The 20720-nt window shown below is 43.0% G+C and overlaps 1 protein-coding gene across 5 annotated transcripts in view; it reads right to left on the reverse strand.

Annotated features, from left to right (window-relative positions):
- Positions 1-20720, reverse strand: part of FRMD4A (FERM domain containing 4A) — a 231545-nt gene that overhangs the window by 62947 nt on the left and 147878 nt on the right. For all 5 annotated transcript variants that reach the window (XM_062581146.1, XM_062581137.1, XM_062581128.1 and 2 more), the window contains exons 6-8: positions 15594-15650; positions 12410-12432; positions 4836-4919 (exon numbers count right to left, since the gene is read on the reverse strand). In XM_062581146.1, coding sequence (XP_062437130.1) covers positions 4836-4919; positions 12410-12432; positions 15594-15650 — 164 coding nt within the window. The remainder of the gene's footprint in view (positions 1-4835; positions 4920-12409; positions 12433-15593; positions 15651-20720) is intronic.

Genomic DNA, 20720 nt, shown 5'->3' on the forward strand with positions numbered 1-20720 from the left:
TTTCCCATCAAATCCCTCAGAATAATTTTAATGTTTAGAAAACGATCCTTAAGGAAATTCATCAACCATGAAACTGAATTCAACCCAGTGATCCAAGCAAGTAACTTCACAGATGCTATCGGCATGCATAAAGACAGAGCCTGCCTCTCCTGCTATGATCATTGTAAACAGGATTACTTCTGGAGAAATAACTGAATTACATGCATGTTCAGTACTGGAAGATCTCCAAACAGCATCATTCTTAATGATAAAGATGGACAGAGAGGGCTTGCAGCCCTTTGTAATTACCTCCTAAACCCTTGATTACATGTGGATGCAATTCATCTCTGTCTCAGACAGGAGCAAATCAGAAGTGACTTCACAGAAACGATGTAGTTTCACCAGTGGAAAACTCCTATGAAAGTAGAACAAGGTGCTACGAATTGCTCTTTGCTTTGGTTTCTACTCTGTACAGATCAAGCCCTGATATTGAAGCCATTCAAAAACAGGATAGATCCACCTACTTGCTGATTATCTAATGTGCTCCTGAATGTGGTCTGCTTTCTGACAAGTAATTAATATAAAATAATAGATGTGTTCTTAGACCATATCTCTTGCATAGGGAAGCCAATCGATGGCCCATTTCCTTCAAAAGGATAGATAAGATGTCAGGGAGCTTTACTCAACAGTGGGATGAATAAAATTATGTACTCAACCTTTACTAAAATATATGGGATAGTGCAGGCTCTCTCACTTCTGCAGAGCAAATGCAGGCAACACTCTCTGCTGCCCCATTACGATACTGATGATGTCCTTGTCTATTGTAAAATGTTCTGAGTTCTACAGATACAGAGTGCCAGAAAAGTATCATCCTTGTTTCTACTTTCTTTTGGACAAAAAAATAAAGCCTGATTTACTAATAGAGTTATGAAGACTTACAGTGGGATTCCCTGTGTTTCACCTAAGATATCTACAATGCTGGGCTAGTTACACTTCAAGGAGGGAAACAGATACCTCAGGGCACATTTCATCCAATCTATTTTAGATGTCTTCCTTGGCAGGAGGTGTTTGCCGCTTCTCTCCACTGACAATAAGGGAGCTAAGGGACCCTCATGGAGATGAAGATATGCACATGATCAGATGAATCCCACCCTAGCTGCCTGACTGTTATTTTTCCTTCTAACAGTTCCTTCTTTTAATTCCTGCAGCCCCATGCAAGGAGGGTCATCCATCACAGAGGTCACCTTTTGCCTCCAACTATGAGATGAGGGGCAGGCCCAGCATGTGCCAGAGAAAATAAACAAAATCATTCATGGGTCAGGAGGAGCATTAGCAGAGCTTATAAACAGTCTCCCCTGTCATTTCAGCTGTTCGTGTTGAGTGGCTGCAGTGCTGTTACTGACAGCTGGGAGAGTACGTGGGACACTGCCTGGACCACCAGCTGACGTCTCTTCTCCAGCTTTGGCTTGTTGCTGTGTCAGTGACAAAAAACCTCATTCATAATGCAGGGATCACAGAGGGCACTTAACTAATGTGGAGACACAGGGGCTGCCAAGGCACTACTGCCTGTTTGGCAGCTCATAAAACATTCCTCCAAAAGCTCCAAAACGAATACACGGATAATATCCTGCAGCAGACAACTCCGATAAAGATCTTAAGAACTACCAGGAAATACCTCCTGTTTCAGCAGCTAACAGAACTGGATGGCAGACAACTTGCAAACAAATGCAGGGCCGGAGCTATGCTTCCTCGGAGCCAGATTTTCAAAGGTATTTGTTTCCCCCCTCTCCTCCCAGCACAGTGTTTTAAATAGCTGTCCACTTGTTACTGTGCCTTACCGTTATCCTCTTTCCATCCTGATTAGTTCATTTTGAGGATATTCTCAAACTTTAATGTCTGAGCTTGCAAAGATTCACGAAGTCATATACTGTCCCACTGAAGCCTGCAGAGCACCTCTCGGGCCTAAGAGACCTACAGCAGAATCAGAGCCTGAGGTCTGTATTGTATTAGCAAAACTAAATAGTGATTTACAGCTGATACTTTCAGAGTGAGATTTTTTTGGAACCTTGATGCCTTCGGTTGCTAGAACAAGCTTTCAGTCAAGGTCTGTTGGAACGTGGGAGGAGTCTCCTTCCCTCCCATTCTAGCATCCACTTATGTGCTATTGCCTCTGCTCTTTGCATTCTTGCTGACAACCAGTGCTGGGCTGGCTTGCTGAGGCGGGTCTATGTGGAGTTAAAATATTATAACAATGGCTGCAGAGGAGCACTGTGAACTAACATGCTCTCTAAAGGTTCTCTCCCACCTAATTGTGATTAGTTTTGTATCTGAAATAACAAATACTGTCAATTGTTTCCATACATGGGTTTCATACATACAGCTTTCACTTAAAAAAAAAACCACCCTCCAGCCTCCCACCTCTTGCTTCACCAGTTATCAGTGATGTTAAGAGATGCCTGAGAACAAGATGTTCAACTGATCCTTCTTAATCTGTAGAGAGCTGGAAACTGCAGCTTGATGACATATGAATTACAATCTTCATCCTTACTGTGAAGTCTACAAATTTCCAAAAAGAGGTCTCAGTGAAGGGAAATGCCTGGAGCAAGGATGTGTAACCAGGAGAGTCCATGAAGGTGGAACCAGAGGTCCCAGACTGTCTTGATTCAGCCCTGACTGAATCCTACCTTGGTGAAACTGTCATAGTATCCACTTGAATATCTGTCTTATCAGCTGTTAGACCATTTTGGACTATTTTTGTGCAGTTTCAAATACCCCATAGGATTTTTTGTTTGTTTGTTTTAAACTAACTAGAGCAATTACTCCTCCCACCCCTAATGTTTTGAATGTTTCTCTCTGGAGCTGGAAATTCACTTGCTATTGCTTTGTGCTAATGCTAGAGAACTGACTGCATATAGAAAGGGATAGGGTAAAGCTTGTATCAAGTATATAATCTGCATGAGATGCAAAAGTGAAGGATGCAGCATGTTAGTACAAACAGTTGTAAAAATCTGCCCTTTTAGATCACTGAAGTTTGTTTTTCAGAGGCTTTCGGTCTGATTCATCATCAGCCTCTTCCTGAGAAGGTTCACCATGTCAGAGGGTGTTTATGGAAAACATACTATTAAAAAATAATGAACTACTTGTGTACAATAGGTCTGTAAGACTTAGTCATTGAAGTGAAATCACAAGGGAGTTAGAGGACTGCAGTCACTTGTTTTATTATCCTATTGGAAAGAACCAGCTTCCCAACTGGGACTTCTTCTTAGTTACATGAGAACTCCCACAACATGAAGCACAACTGCAGTGAAGTGCTGTATCTTGTGTATAACTGCATATACTCGCATTTTGAACAGGTTTTCACACAGCTCTTCTTGCACCAGATGACTCAGCATAGCCCAAACTCAAGGAAAGCGTCTGTAAGGAGAGAGGCAGTCCCAGACTGCATTCAGACTTCCCAGGAGACATCCTTGACATAAGCATGGTGACTAACACTCATCAACAGTGGGGGTAGATAGGGTCTGACAGGCAGCATGGGTTGTTACTGCTTTCTTGCATACAGACATCATCACAGGCAACCGAAGCAAAGGTAATGCAAACACCTTAATTTGAAGTCCATGCTTCTTCTGAAGGGTCAGATCTGCCCTCTCCTCTGTCTATGGCTATTTGTTTCCACCACTCCTCTTGTGGTGGCACTTGAGCTTGAGTTACCTGTCTGTTAATCAGACCAGGCAACAGACCTGGCTGGAAATGCATCATTTTTCAATTTGGTGGGTTAGTTTGTGAAAAAGAAAGGAGCTGTTACAAAGAGGAAGGTCATTCTGCCTTCAGTGAAACTGCAGCTTACGTTTGTTAGAGTTTCATAAAAGTTTGTTTTGAGTTGATGGTTCTCAAGCAGAAACACCAGGCATTTGTGACTATCTGCAGCTTTTTATAAATGCTTCCAACATCAGCCTGGGACTGAGTGTCTCCTGATGTGCTCAGGAAGTGGTTAGGCCCTCACAGACTAGCTTTTCTACAGCTTTGTACTAGGAACAGCTAATTCTGATATTGTAGCCATGCTATGAAGAGTAGATGGATTTCCTGGCAAAGAGCAGAATTGAGATCATGAACCACAAACTGATTTTTTTTCCCTGCCATCCTTAAATTACCAGAATGTAGAAATTAAGAGGACTAGATAAGAGAACTTCAATCCTGCCTCAGGCTTATAGCCTAATGCTTTAAAGACAAACATGAAAGAGGAACAAACAATCATATGAAAGCATCTCCCTATTAACGAACAGTCTTTTCCCAAATTCTTTCCTACTTGCATAGATAAAAAGGAATAGGTGAGGTGGCACAGAAGCTATCTGTGAGTATACAAAATTTAACTGTCATCCTGCTCCTACCCTGAACATCACCTAGCACATACAAGAAGATAAATAAGGCCCCTTTACTTTGACTGTGCCATGCAGAGAGGACTTGTGAGATGAAGCTCAACTCAGAAACAGTGCAGAGCAGTACAGCTCTGCTGTGCAGAGCAATACAAGACTGACATTTCAAAATAGGAAGACTCTCTTGTCTTTTCACAGATGTAGAGTGCTGGGAAAAAAAATGCCACATTACACCTCTGGAATTCAGGGGACTTCCACATTTACAGTGAATTTTCTGGGCAGACATTACTGCAGCCATTTGCCAGATGGGGAAACTGAGGTCTAGGGTGATTGCTCAATTTATATTGAATCATGCAATGAATCAATAGCAGACAAGAGCTAAAAGGCAGGAATCTCTGAATTCCCAGACTCATCTCAGATCACCGACTGCTGCAGCCTGGGACTGGATGAAACACTGCACAATTTCTCAGCAGAATGATATATTACCAGTAAGCAAGCGAAGGGTGCTCCTTCAGCGCTGGTGTTGGAAGGGCTGGCAGCTTCTTTAATTCATTCCTTACAATTTCATTGCTGAAAGAGAGTTCAAAAGAAGGATCAGGCTACAAGAAAACAATCACAATATTTGATATGACCTGACCTAGCTGGCAGGCTGCAACAGCTCTGCATCTGTTCCTCCTTAACAAAAGGCACTGGGGTTTCCTTTCTCCTTTCTCTTTATTTGTTTTATGGCAGCCCAGTTAACTTTTCCCTTTATTATCAAAATTGGAGAGAAACTTTCCCAGATGGTTGTGTCGAAGCATTTCCTATCACTGACTCTGAACACACAAACCACCACGTCACACTTCATTGAGCAGAGTCCTATGAACACATTCATACCAAGAAAGAAAATCAAGCTTTGGAGAAAAGAAAATAGATGCTTTCAACTGCAATAAGGCTCCTTTGTTTAATGCCTTACAACCTGCTGCAAAAATAATTTGTTTTCTTGCAACACAAGTTGCTCTTAGCCTGTTGCCCCAGTGCCATGGCCTTTGCACATCTTCACTGTTCCAGCTTGAATCTATATCCTGCTGCACAAAACCCTCTGCGGGGCCAGACCTAACTATTTCTCTAACATTCTCTCTCTGCAGCCTCTCCAGTGACTGCTCTGGCCAACTGGAGCAGCGTAACTGCACACGAGTGAGCAGGGAAAGTTCATGAAAGGGAAGACTGATTCTTGCAGATGAAATGAAATCATGGGATGTTCTCCTAAAGACCCAAAATGTCTGTTTTCCCACGTTTGAAAACACAAAATTGTGCACATGCAAAAATATCTCAAAAGCTTGGAAAGAAAAGCAGTGTTGCTATTACTTTTAAATTCTTATAGACACACAGGCAAGAGGGCCAGACAGGACACTGAGGACTGCCAAATAATTAATGTTTATTGGGTTCCTTTTTAATAACCATTTTTTCTGCCTTCTTGTACTCTTCTCTTTATCCTGCCAAACAGTGTGGCTGACCTGGAGTTGCAGACGCAGATCACTTTTCCAGAGCTCCAGATTTCCCAGTCCACTAGCTTCTCCTGTATGGCAGCAGGGTCATAAATGAGGCAGACACATAGTCTTGGCATCCCCTGGTGTAGAGCAGTCCACCTAGTAGGACTCTCTGACTCCTAAAGGCCCAGGAAGCCCTGATCTCTGTGACAGGCTGTATGATGGCTCCTAGAAGCATGGAACTGCCTCAGCTTTCAGCAAGTCTCTTCCCACAGTGTTTCTCCATTTGCATACCCCAGCAGCAGGCCCTGCCCGAGCTCTTGCTGTGTTTTTGTTAATTGGAGTTTGCAGGTTAATTGCTAAGTTGAGTCATAGCGTAAACCACTAAAGTAAATCCTGGAGTAGGCATTTCAGGCACATCTACAGGCATTTAATATCATGGTGTTCCCTGACAATCAATTAAGTAGTGTTAAAACAGGACCACAATTTCTAATTGAGACAAATCTGTGAGAAAGATGCCCAAGTCTAAATTAGGTTCAGATTTCGCTGGTGGCTGAAAATGTGTTGAACAACGCTTTCAAGAAATGACTAAGGCAACCACTTCCATGCTAAGCTCATAGAAAACCTCCCAGTAGCATCTCATATGCCTAGTCAGATGACTTTTGGCAAATAGCAATATTTGAATACCCACTGCCGCCTAAATCCCATGGCCCTTTGACAATCAGTTCTTCCTCTGTAAGCGCAAATGTTCAAAATCTGTTCAAATGTTTCCTTCCATGGCAGGTAAATATCTGCACAAGTCTAAACAAGAAGCTACTCTGTTCCACACTATCTGCTGATCTGGCCATTCTACTCTATGAGTGACAGCCTAGAAAACAAGCTGTTACTGTTCAGTGTTTATTGGGTCTGCCCAGCTCTCCATGGTGTGTGCATACTCAGCTTTTACTGATTTTTTTTTAACACGATGAAAATAACTGAAAAAAATCGTCAGCACAGTTGGAGCACAGGCAGGAGTCACTACACTCAAGTGAAAGGTTTTTGAAGTTGGCTGTTCAGAATGGTTCCACAGAAGGAAGTGGTGACATTTCCAAAACTCTTCTGAGAAGAAAGGGAGCAATTCCAAAACAGGGACTTTCTGAGCCCAGACAGCTATGAAGTAGGACAAGATTAGTGGTGACTTACTATCTTTGAGAATCTGGGGAAAACCCTGAACCAGTAATGGCTCCCATGAAAGAAAGAACTAACACTAGTCAGCTCCTTTTCAACAAATTGCCCTGTGATAAAAAGTCTATCAAGCATCAGAGGAAAAGACATTATTAGTAAGGTTGTTGAATGGGATTGGCACTTCTGCTCAGAACTTAGAAAATAAAGGTAATGACTCATAAATCCAAAAGACCAAATGTATTTCAGGTAATCGTTTACAGGAATAAAAAAGTATTTCATTGCATGTTCCATTCACTCACTACTCTTCTGGCAAGACTAGTCTCAAGACAAATGAATTTAGTCTCCCCAAGGATGCTAAATGAAGAAGAAGGAGGAAAAAAATAATGACTTGGGTTGCATTTGAACTGGTGACCATGAGGTCAGTTTCCTCTTGGCTCCTTTTAAAACATCACAACCCTTAATTTTTTAAATGTTTTGAACAGAATCACAAGTGGTTTCTTACTTACTGGCTTCCCCACTCCTTCTACTGAAACATCTCAGTGTGTGTATTTTATTACTGTATTTAGTGAGTGTTTGTTTAATCCAGTCACTTGTGTTGCATTTATTTTATATTCTGAAGTGTTTAGTATACCTCCAGGGTTGATATATATGTAAGAGTGCTTTAGATAACAGATGTAATATACAGGGGAAAGGCTCCACGCACATGGTCTCTGTGTCCTCCAGACCACTTCATTACTGCATTATTGTGGGAATTATATTATTTAAAAGACTGAATAATAACAAGAAAACAGAGCTGGAAGAGCCATCTACAGAGGAGTCTGAAATCTGGTTAGATATCCAGAAATGGGGTTTCTTGGCTAAAGAATGGACCTAGAAAACAAGAACTCCTGAGTTCTGGTCTTAATTCTGGCACTTACTGTTTAATGAGTCTTGGCCAAATCAATGCGCCTCCAAATCTCAGGATATCTGTCTACATATGGGGATAAAAGGACTACCTAGCCACTTCCAGGATTTTGTGAAAAACTGTTTTTTGCCAATTTCCTGCAGTAACTTTGAGCAAGACTACATATGCCATTATATCTCTGAAAATCCATACATATTCTAACATGTTTAGTAACAATGATCAGTTACAAAACAAAATGGTAAGTGAAAGTTCTGAGCTCTTTTTCAACTCTGTTGAATGCAAGAGGAAACAGTCTGAGATTTAGGATCTCCTCCATGAGGCTGCAAGATGGAAGGATGCAGAATGTAATCTCTTAATGAATTCTAATTGTTGAAATGGCACTAGATTACGTAGAAGGAAAGGTAAGCCTGAAATTGTGTTAGGTTACCACCTGCCATTACCTTGATATTGTAAAATTCAATTAAAAGCAAGCTGTCCCTTTGCTTTCCTCCCATGTTCAAATTTTGCAGGGAAATGCTGGACTTCACTCAAAATGTCTCATATTTCTTGACTAGAGGAAGTCTAGCAATGACGGCCTGTCTCAGGAACTAGCTGCAACATTTCAAGCTTTTTTTTTTTCTTTCTTTTTTTCTTTTTAATTTAGGCTTTTCTTTTCCCTTCCCAAATTGGCAGATAAACGATCAGTGTATGTTATTTCTGGCTGCCTTGACATAGCTGCTATTTAAGGTTGAAGAGCTGGGCTCTGCACATTTCAAAATGAAATCTGTAAGCCTTTCTCCAAAGATTTTGATCATGTCAGACTCTGAATCCACGATTAATTTAGAGGGAAAATCTCAACTATTTTAGCGATATACTCTGCTCCCCTTAAAATTAGCCAGGATACTCCAGTGCCACCTTGTATATAGGCTAAAGAGAGTCACACCTATAGGTCTCAAGCTTATCAGAGGAATCTAAACTTGTCCTGCCCATGCTCTGCCAACCAAGAATGACTCAGCTCCTGACTAGAAACAATATTAACTTAAGCTAATAAGCTTTACATCTGTCTGCAGGATACTATTTTAGGAGCTTTATACAGGCAAATTTGTACCTTTGAAGTCAAAAATTTTGTTACTGATATCAAAAAGCACAGATCAAATCTTAAGTGTCCTGTTCATCCTGAGAATCAACTGAACATGGATACCTGATTGTCCTATATTCAGTGGTATATCCCAGCCTAAATGAAAACCTTTTTCAGTCCTGTCAGCTGGAACACTTTGGGAGTCTCTTAAATAAAGTGAAAACTGTTGTCCTTTAATGAACAAAGGACTAGGAACTTTTTAAGGTGAATAACTTTTTATTTTGAAACCCAGCTGAGCAGTAATACTTACCTCACGTTCTGCCTAAATCTGTACCAAATCAGAAATGCACCATTTGTACAATTCTGCTTGCAAAACACGGAATTGTAGCAAGCCTCTTGCAGCAAACCCTGAGAAATACTTTTCCTAGAGCGATTCAGACCAGTTGCTCTCCAGGCTTACCAGCCCCCAGGCAGCCATTGTGTCGCTCGAGTTAGGCGCTTCTAAGGGGTAGAGGTAGCCAGAATCAGCACTGAAAGACTCGTGCATGATGATGCCCTACTGAAGGACATAGGACAAGTGTGCTTGAAATCATACATAAGTCCTGTTGGAGGAAAGGAAAGGAAAGGAGAGTACTATGAGCACAACTATTATTCCCAGGTATGGTACGAGTTCCTCAAAAACAACAGCGAGAGCTGCTGTCACTGTAGGTGCAACAGTTCACAAGTTTGGAAAATTGCCTCCTAGATTTTGTAAAATCAGTTCTGCTTTTTTGAGCTTCTATGAGGCGTAAAAAGCAGACTTGCAACTGCGTTCAGCAGGCCTGAACCAGTCCGCTGTGATCTACCACCTGGGTGCAATGGAGTTTGGGGTTAATCGTGCTAAGGCCAGCATGTGCAGGTGCCAACCCATAGCCGAACTAGTGACAATTTGATGTCAGATATCACTGCATCTTAGGTGATCGGCAGCAATTTATAGGAAGGCTCCCATGAGAATAGCAATTCTGCCATCATTATGAATGAGTCAGGATTTATGTACGTTCCTGGATCAAGGCCAAAGAGAAATGCGCAATCTTATAGGCTGTAAATTTGATGGTAGCAGTAGACAATGCATGTGTGGAAATCTGCAGTCTGCATTCCAAGCATGCAACTCTTTAGAATTAACTTTTTTTTTCTTTAAAACAAAGTAGGGTCGAAGAGTTCAGACTTCCTGCAATGTATGCTTATGCTGCCATCCACAACATAGTATCTTTAAATCTAGGCAGCAAGAAATTCTGCAACTGTAGAGCTTCTCTGTTTCAAAGAATAGCTAATTCTATTACAAGCAACATTTCAGCAACAACTAACCTCAAACACTGAAGCCAGCTTCAGCCTTAACAGAAGTCAGAACATTTGTCTCCATTTGCAGTTACTATTGCTGGCCCCAGGCTTAATTTGCCTCTCAGATTTTACACTGCTGATACGAATAACCACAAATCTCAGTGGGCAAAATCTTGACCACAATGACCTCATGTTGACTTCAGTAGCACCTGGATGTCACCCAGCACGTAAACCCTTGTCAGTGCACATTAGATAGAAGCTGCTGGACAGACAAGCCTAAAGATGCTAAGTCTGCTCCTAGAACATAGAGGGTCAGGGTAGGTTTTTTCTATCTTCCTCCGGCAAAAAGCTTTTAACTCTTAATATTGGAGGTTGCTTTACATTCAAAGCCAATTAATAACTTGAGATCCTTGGCAATGTCAGTATGCCAACAAACTGTTATTATTGCATCACTTCTCTGTCTAGGACCCAGATGTAATGTTTACACCTTCCACTTAAAACCTTGGAGAACCACTAAGAGCTAACTGTTTTAATGGTGATGATGATAACTGTCACACCATCATGGAAAAAGCAGTTAACATCATGTGTTGCGGTATCTTCCACGGTCTTAATGCCTAGCCACGTGCATTGTGGTAAACACAATCATTCCTTTTACAAGGGACATCAAACTGCTTTGAGCAGATGGATGCTTTCCATGGCTATTTCTAGATATGGAAATGGATACCTGAAGATAAAATGCTCTCAGATGTATTACCCCAAGTCATCTAACTGATTCCTTTCTGTCCTGAGTTTCATAGTGAAATATACTTTTTGAATGTGTTTTCCTCATGTCCAGGGCATTCTGAGAAACTTTAAATAGTGTTCTTCACAGCAAAGCCAATGGAAGATGTGACTTATCACAGGTTTGAATGGCAAAACTCTGCTGGGTCCAGCTGTTCTGGACTAATCACTTGGCAGGGTATGGAAAGCCAGACAGCAGTAAGAAGAGCCAAATGTGTTCCAGTGCCCCCTAAACACTGCTGATAACTGAGTTATTCCGAGGTGGGTGGAACTGAAAAATGAAGCAAGACTGGGCTTGTGTTTCTGCGGTCAGACGCCTGTCAGGATTTTGCAAGCTGATTAAGGTTCTGAGAAATGATAAGGCAGAACTTGAACTTCCTTTTATCAAGGGTTACCTTGTGTCATCTCACATTCCAGGATGAGCATACAATACTCGCAACACGTTGTCTTTTTCATTGATTTGTCCAAATTTAGCTGGCCAGAAGTCTTTGTCTAACAGAAAATGGGATATTATGTTTATCTGGTCTCTTTGTTATTCAGTATCTTCTATGGGTCTACAGAATACCTCTGCACTTTTCTCTCAGTGTATCTCAATGCTGACAAAACAGACCCTTCTCCACGCTCTCTGATGGCAATTCAACCTCCTTGTCCATTCAACCTTGTTTTCTCTTTCGAAATCAACTTCAGTGGATGTTGTGATTCTCGAGCTAAATTCAGGTTCAGGTCCATAAATGTATACAGAAAAACTTTAGCACAGACAGTTCTCCTGGACTTCAGATAAAGAATATTCATGTTTCTCACAAGAGGCACAGAACAGCTATCACCTGATATTGACCTTTGGTCACTATTAATGTGTAACTCATGGATACTGTCAACTTACAGGAAAATTTAGCATTTCATTAGCAGTCTTCTGAAACACCAAGCACAGTTACCTCTTTGAATTTCTTACAGCACTTCTAAAGATTAGGCTCAAAGGATAGCAGAACTTCAAAAAACCCAATAATCTATATTCTGATTTTGATAACTTTGTCCAAATTCAAGCTGAAATATCAATTAGTGATGGAATTTTAAGCCTTTGGCTGGATATGTGATATAACAACATTGTGGAGTCATTTTCTTATTAATTTCCTTCTGGAGAGTACTCTATTTCCTGAACTTCATGGGTATATAGAGGCATTTGTCAACAATGTAGTCCCAAACAATGCTGTTTGCAATGCATGCTCTGGTCAAAGACTGTTTTGTGAAGAAATCATTTCTAGTAATGCATTCCCTTTGCTACAGTTACAAACTGTGTCGCATCACTTGCAGAGTGATTTCATCAACTTCATTCTCACAACACACAATGGCAAAAAAATTTAAGTTCACCTACCTCGAAAAATCTCCTTTTGCCTCCTGTAAAATGAAAGACAGAAACAAAAATATATTATTAAAAACAGAAAAAAAGAAAAATAAATCTAGTGTGCAAGATTTGCAAAATTCATTTTAGCTGCGATTTCCTTTTGTAACTGATTTCTCAAATATTTTCTGGGACTAGTCTCTAATAGGCTAATTCAAGTGTTCTGACACATATGGCATTAGCTAGGCAGATCTAACAGACAAAAGGGTTGCAAAATACATGGATGGATGATTCCTCATTCTGCTTGTGGGTATCCAAGAGGCTGCTGGAAACAGTGCTAGTAAAGAGGTAGGTAGCCTTTTTGCTCAGTGTGGAAGTTACATTACTAGAAGATCTCCAAAGTCTCAGTGGACTCTAAAAACCCCCTGACTCTTCTCACAAGTATTCTGGTTATTTTAGTAACTGGATTTTGAATAACCTAGCTTACTCTCAGCTTTCAAGGGGATGCAGTTTCTCTAATTCCTCACTAGGTGTTTGAGGAAGTATTTAGTTCCCCTCCTTAAATACCTAAATATCTGAATTTATTACCATCACAGCCTGATACTAAAGAGTTGGGTAATGTTCCACTCTAGTAGTTAGATTAGTAAGACTCAGATATCTGAGTCTTACTGGATATCTGGAGAACTCTCAAAATCCGAGTCACCTCCTGAATAGATGTAATACACATTTTGCATTTTCCATGCACAAATTGCATTTTATTACAGTGTATGCCAAGTTCTACAATTGCTGCTAACTACAAACAAAGCACAGTGCAATAATGTAGTTTGCAACTGGTCAGTAATGTAACTTGTGCTTTCACTGCCAAGAGAACCTGGTTTTGCATTCAGGTGTTAGTCTCTGCAGCCATTGAGCCACTCACAAAACCACTCAGCCCAGGTTCAATGAAGCTTTGATCCTGTGATTCAGGTAAGTTTCTGCTGGTAACATCACTTTGAAGTGAGGATGCAGCCTAAATCACTCGAGTTCTGACTGTCCCCTAGTATCTTCCCATTTTCCCCTGAGCAAACTGAAGGACAGATAAGCTCTCCTATGCTTCATAGGATGGAACCATCACAAATATCATAACTGTTGTTTAACACACAGCAAAAAACAGAGGATATGACCCACACTTGTGCTGGGATGAGCATACTCAACTGAAAAAAATGTTGTTGGGTAGAGTCTGTATACCTCGGTTCTCAGACCTAAATACTGTAGTGAAAATTGAGAAGTAAAACAGATTGCTGCATGATCCCTCTTGAGTTGCTTGGATTTTGTCACAGACATGGCTTGTAGTAATTTCTTGTTACAGACAGCAGAGGTGTGGCCTGTTTTGACTCCTTTTGTTAAATTACACATTAAACTACTACAGGAATACACGCAACATCCTGTGCTTGTCTGTGATAAAAAACACAGTTGTAGCAATGAGGGTTACAGTGACAGACCTGGATCTGGTTGTACAGTTGCTAATTGCTCAAGTTATTCATTAGGATGAGCAGACAATAGATGCAGAACCCTATTGCTGATTCTCACAATAAGCCTGTTTGATGAGTATTCCCCTAACACGCCAATATGCAATTTCTATAATGTGCTTTTAATTGAGTCTCCCATCCTGACTCTCTCGCTCCATTTTTGTTACATAAAATGATCTTAATGAAGATTCAAATGCCTATGCATTAATTGCTTCCTGAAGCAATTTTCACATGAAAAGTGCTACAGAAGTGCAATGCTTTGTTATTAATGTTTGTTATTAGGGCAGTCTGATGAGAAAGCCTTTCTGCTCACATGGATCCTCATAGCTTCATGGCTGAAAGGAAAGAGATTAAAAACTATACCGAAAAAGAGAACAAGAATCATCTGACAATTATCTCTGATCTGCTCCCACATGAGAGCATGTGGAGAACCCACTTCCATCATCCTGAAGAGATTGCTCTTTAGGAACCACAGATTTAGTAAGCTCTGCTGGCAGTCTGCTCTCTGGCCCTTCCATCTTCCGGCAGAGCAAGACATAATTTTTGTTTCTGAAGGAGGTTTTGGTAAGTCTTTGAGCCTTTCTGTCCACATTGAGGAATACAGACAGATGCACATACAGAAGCTTTCTAATAGAGATCTTCACAGGGCCAAGCTCTAATGGGAAAACAAATACAACAGAAATCTCTGCAGGGGAACACATCATGTAAGGATTTCACCTAGGAAATCTCATTCAACACTTAAATTTTCTATGGCTTTAAATCATATCCTAGGGCCTTTAATATCTCTGTTGGTACAAGTATAACATACATTTATGTATACAAAATATTGGGCAGTGGTATCTGCTTCCTAAATGGGAAGTTTTGGTTTTGGAGCCTTCTGTATCTATTTTGCATTGTTATAAATAATGAAAGGTGTGTACCGACAATTTTCATAGCTCATCTGCTGACAATTGAGAGGTCATCTTCATGGCAAATCTGACAGGACTTGAATGCTGCATACATTCAAATCTCAGCCTCACTGAGGGACTCAGTACTTCAGTTCACAGGGACTCTAAGACTCAGTTGCCTGGACCAAGAGGGAGTGTAACCCCTCTGAAGCATGGAGTTAGTACTGTCCCAGTGACAGTACTAGTCACTGTCTAGTGACTAGACACTACCTACAGAAGGTAATGTCTTCTACCTTCTTCCTTCCATTCTCTCACAGGTTTGGAAAGGACAGATAACTATTCTCATATGTCACTGGGAAAGAATCACAGAGATGCACTTGTGTCCTGTAGATCCACGGGCACGGGATGTGGGACATTCCCTTGAGATCTCATTAGCAAGGACAGCACATGGCCCTTTCCCATCCTGTCCATGTGTCAAGGCAGAGCTAGAGGCCCTTTGCCCCACTGTGGCAGTGAGCATGCTACCAGAGAGAAGAAAGGAGAAAGCAACTAGCACAGATCATTTCCACAGAAGCAGAAGTCAGGCTTTGGGAGTCACAATCATTTCCATCCTTCCCTGGGGACTGTTTGGTCACATTTTAACCCCTCCTCAGCCTTACCATGGTTACAAATGAGTATTACAGGTCCCAATTTCTTTTTTTTTCTCCTATAATTTTGAGAATCTTTCCACTTCTGTTCAGCCCTTTTGGTGTGATTTTGCAGGTTACCAAGACATCTGATGCAACACAAAAAAGCATAAAGCAAGAGAAGGCTGCTGCTTACCTGCAAGATGTAGGCAGCCAGTTCAAACACCACTTCACTATCCACCTCAATGAGTTCCTTGAAAGATGAAAAAAACAAGGAGAAAGACAGAAAGTTCAGTCAATTTGAGCTCCTGCAAGAAGAATATGCATCTCCTCCTAGCTGCTGCACAGTGAAGCATGCAGCGCCAGTTTTTTCCCCTGGCTAGGCTTCAAAGCATTCCCTATGTTCCTGGAGACCAAAGTAAGGCTTAACCTGCTCACTGTGATGTGGAGAAAGCCAAATACTCACTGTAATGACTTGGTAAATGAAGCATAACTGGATGTGGCATAAAGGGATTCCTGTGCAGGAGGGAGAAGAAGGCAGGTGTGGGGGGTTCAGGGTAATTTTTATTTTCTTGTGTGATTTAGTGAAAAGAAGTCTGGGGAAAAAAACATGTTTTCTCTACAAAATACCACCCATGTCTCAGGGGAACACAGCTTTTTCCTTGGCTCATAGAAGCAAGGAAATGAGGGAATTTGTCTTTACTGAAGTTGTATCAAAGCCTATGTGGACCTTTTCTGGCCCTTGTGCAGGCTGAATTCACAGGAAAAAGAAGCATATTCTGTCCTACAGGATGGGAGTTCTGATATTGGCCCCTTCATCTCCATAAGCATTGGGTCTGGGATTGTTTTGGGAATGAGCTGTGAAAACAAATCTCTTGCCAGATCTGAACTGCTCCATTCAATAGAACCCACCACTGATGAAAACAATCGTGGAAGGCTGGGTAAAATTGTGAGGGTTATGCTTGGACACTGTGGTCACAAGAAGGGCTCTGATGGCCTCATCCAGTCCTCTCAAGGTCCATCTTCTATTGTGCCTGAGATGGTGCAGTGTTGGATAGGGGACAGCAGAGGACTGTGGTGCCAGGGTGTAGCTGAGAAATCCAAAGGACCTCTGATTGTGGCACTTTGGTCAGAAACCTCCAGCCATAGTCAGGCATCGCAGCATCTCCCTAGGGACCTATGTGCCATGTACTGGCAGCTGGTGTCATGCACCTGGCTGTCTGCCCCTGGGGAACATAGGGCCACAGGACAGAAGGGCCTCGGCACTGCTCTCTCTGAATCTCTGAATGTGTGGGATATGGATCCATCAAAAATGTTTGGGATGGGAGGTAGGAGTATTAATCTCATAGCCAAGCGCACTTTTCCCAAGTCTCTGGCCCCTGCTTTTGGGAACATAGTGGGCCTCTTCTCCCATAGTTTTGGCCTTAATCCCGCAACTAGATTTCCTATGTAGTCTCCTATGTGGCCATAGGAGTACATATACATGAGCCACTGTTCAGCTCACATCTGTGGTGCTCTTCTGTTGTATTTATTTAAACTGCTTTTTTAAATATTTTATTTAATCTGGAAGGAACTGAGTGATCTAAATATATATCACTATTGTGATCCATGCTCCAGCCAAGCAATGGCCACACCTCATTTACAAGCCACAATCGCTGAGTTGGCTTGTCCCTGGAAAAGTCAAAAACAAAGGGAACAAAACAGAATAGAATCCAGGTGTCCTTGGCTTTCACCAGTGCCAGCTTTTTAAAATAAGCACTTGCCTCACCTCCCTCATAATGACTCCCTGAGGAACGAAGACCAGCTCTGCCATGGGCAATGAACACACCTTCCCCCGTTCAGCTAAACTGTCTGATTCGCACAGGCACCTGCACTAACGATGTGTATGTGCCAAGTGAAGGTGGCTGGTGTGATAAATTGATTCAACTATAAATAGAGCCAGACTAGGGCTTTCAGGCATATCCTATAGCAAGGGGGCCCAGGAGTAGGCCCAGAAGGAATCAGTGTGCCTGGTCTTCCTCTGCCTTTGTAACCACGTGCCAATGTTATGGCTAGTCTATATTAGTAGGCAAAGTGGACCAGGGCCCATTCACTGGCCCTAAGGGTACATGGCACAGTACAGCTCATGGCTAAACACAGTATAGTTCATGGCTAAACAGTGTTTCTTCCTCCCTACTCCAAAAAGCGAGTGTTGCATCTCATCTATATCACCTCTTGAGAACAGGTGTTCTTCTCTAAACACTGCCCAAGCAACCTCTGGGAGAGGGCTAGGTGGCACCGGCCAAAACCCATACCATAGCATGCTAATAACTCAATAGCGTGACTAACAGTGGGACAGTGCTCAATGTGAAGGCCCTTGTTTGCTGTACAGACATGGCTTGGCCTTTCTGGCCAATGTTAGCTGCGCTAATCCTGTGACAAGATTTTGGGTTTGTGGGTCAGTGGGTGCACAGCTGAATTTCTCAGTACACAACAGGCTGGGTCAAAAGGAGCTCTATGCACAGGCAGAGTAGGACAGGGCCCAGCACAGATCCAGCTAGCAACTCTAGAAGACCCACAGCCCCAATCTAATCAGGCATCTCATTTTTCTTTTCTCTCAACATGAGAAGCTCTGTGCATGGGGACATAGGAAGGTGTATGTCTGGAGAATTGAGAAATGTGGGAAGGTCTGAGCTACTAGCATAAAGCTAGGAAGTACAGTTACAACAAACTCAGCATGGCCTTCCCTGGCTGCAGGATAAGACCAGGGTGAGTCCAGTAAGGAACCTTTTCATCCAACAAGGATACTTCCAAGGTTTGGGAGTCTGCAACACCTGCTAGCTGCAGGGAGACAAGCACTGGTTTTTCCTAGATACTGAATCCTCTTTTCTGTATCCAGTGGATTCCCCAGGCATGCAGGCTGGGTGCTCATCCTGTATCTGAGCAGAGATCTTGCACCTACCTTTCAAATTCAACATCTTTTTTAATAATAGAGCAATGCTTGACTGTGGCAGGAAGTCAGACAGGGAAGGACTTGTGAGGGAGACTGGGAAGCCAAAAGGGCTATTTTTGGATAGAGATGACAGTCAGCTCAAATGTGCAGAGTAATGGTTTCAAGAGAGGTCAGACTAAAATAGACCAACCTAGATCTGTAGGCACTTTCTTTTTCTTCTTCTTCTTACGCTTTTTCCGAAAAAAGAACAGCAGTGTAATCTTTTCCTGGCAATACTCCAAAAAAGAACTTTCCCCAGGAACCAAAATGTGATGTTCACTGAGCTTGTTGCTGGAGAGGGCTGAATAAGCACATCTAATTACAGCCCTGCCAGAGAGCAAAGCTCTGCAAAGCTCGGCTCAGCAACCCTGCCTCTTCCCAGTGCACTGGAAAAATGGCATTTTCTGGCTCCCCTTATCTTTCCCTTCAATTTAGGACATGCAAACTTAGTCTCTGCATTTTAGGACATGCAGATATGTAAACTGGTTTGCTCGGCAGTTCACAAGCCTGCTTAGGGTGGTGGAACAAAGGCACAATAACTGGCTGACTACAGATGTCCCTTCCCGCCAGTTCCTCACCAGCAGGTGGGAGGTGAATTCACACAGGTGAACGGCTTCTGCCAGTGCAGGATGAGGCAGAAGGCAATAATCTCTATTTCAGGGAATATGGCTGACAGCAGGCGTGTCCCAGTCCCACAGTTCAAGTCACTCCTCCAGCTCACCTGGCAAAGTCCTTAAGCAACCAGCCTCTGCCTGGATTCAGCAGGTTCTAGCCATGCAGTAAAGGAAACAGAAGGCCAGAAAGTTTCAGGGACTGTGGGGAGGGGAAAAGTCTGATCCTGTAAGGGCTGATCTGGTAGCTCTCAAGCAGGACCTAGCAGGGCTGGAAACCTGCTCCAGGGCTCTGAGGTTGATTTTCCAGACTCTGCCTCTTCTACCTGTGCACTCAGCTTGTCGCATCGCAGGAATCGGCTCTGCAGCTCTGCCACCGGCGCTCCAGCTGGGGTAGCGGCAGCAGCCTGAGCCAGAAAGCCCTTCTCTCTGGCACACGGAGCGCCTTACAACAGGTAGCTCTGGTTTACGGTCCTAATGATAACAGGCTGGTGTTTCCAATAGCCTACCAGGCTGGCCTATTTTTGGCACAAAAACATTTCTCTGTGTATGGCCTGATGCTATATAAAATGACCTTCAATACTCACACGCACAGACATCCCCCCCCTCCACTCACCACACATACTCCACGTACTCACGGACACAGACGCTCCCCCCAAAACACACCTGCAGATGCACACACATTCATACTGCACGCCCATGTACTACTCACACTCATGCACGACACACACTCTCACACACTCTCACAGTAATACACACTCTTGCACATATTCTCCCTCATGCTCTCACAAACCCTCCCTCATACTCTCTTGCACTTCCCTCACACACTCACCTTTGCAGATATACACACTTTCACTGTCACACTCTCACCTTCCCCAAGGCTTACTCATACCCCACACTCTCACACATCCCCTCTTGCACATTCATGCACGCTCACACTCCTGTCACACACCCTCACACACACACACACACACGCACACATGCTCCCTATGCCACACATACACACGCACACACTGCTGTCACACATACTCTCTCATGCTTTCTTCACACACACACAGGTGCACATGTGCACACACACTCTCTCCCCACACCACACATACACACACACTCCTGTCACACATCCTCACACATACGCACTTACACACCCACACACATGCACACATGCTGACACTCACACGCATGCACACTGTCACCCTCCTACATGTACTCTCTCACACTTTCCACACACACACACACACACACACACACACCCCCTCACACGCACACACTGTCACACCCTCTCACACATACTCTCTCACACTTTCCTCACACACACACGCCCCCTCACACACACTCACACGCACATGCTGTCTCACCCCCTCACACATACTCTCTCACACTTTCCTCACACACACGCCCTCTCACACATACTCCCTCACACGCACACGCTCTCTCACCCCCTCACACACACTCTCTCACACTTTCCTCACACACACGCCCCCTCACACCCTCTCACACATACTCCCTCACACGCACACACGCTCTCACCCCCTCACACACACTCTCTCACACTTTCCTCACACACACACGCCCCCTCACACCCTCTCACACATACTCCCTCACACGCACACACGCTGTCACCCCCTCACACACACTCTCTCACACTTTCCTCACACACACACCCCCTCACACCCTCTCACACATACTCCCTCACACGCACACACGCTCTCACCCCCTCACACACACTCTCTCACACTTTCCT

The sequence above is a fragment of the Rhea pennata genome, chromosome 1, assembly GCF_028389875.1.
Source record: "Rhea pennata isolate bPtePen1 chromosome 1, bPtePen1.pri, whole genome shotgun sequence".
Lineage (NCBI taxonomy): Eukaryota > Metazoa > Chordata > Aves > Rheiformes > Rheidae > Rhea > Rhea pennata.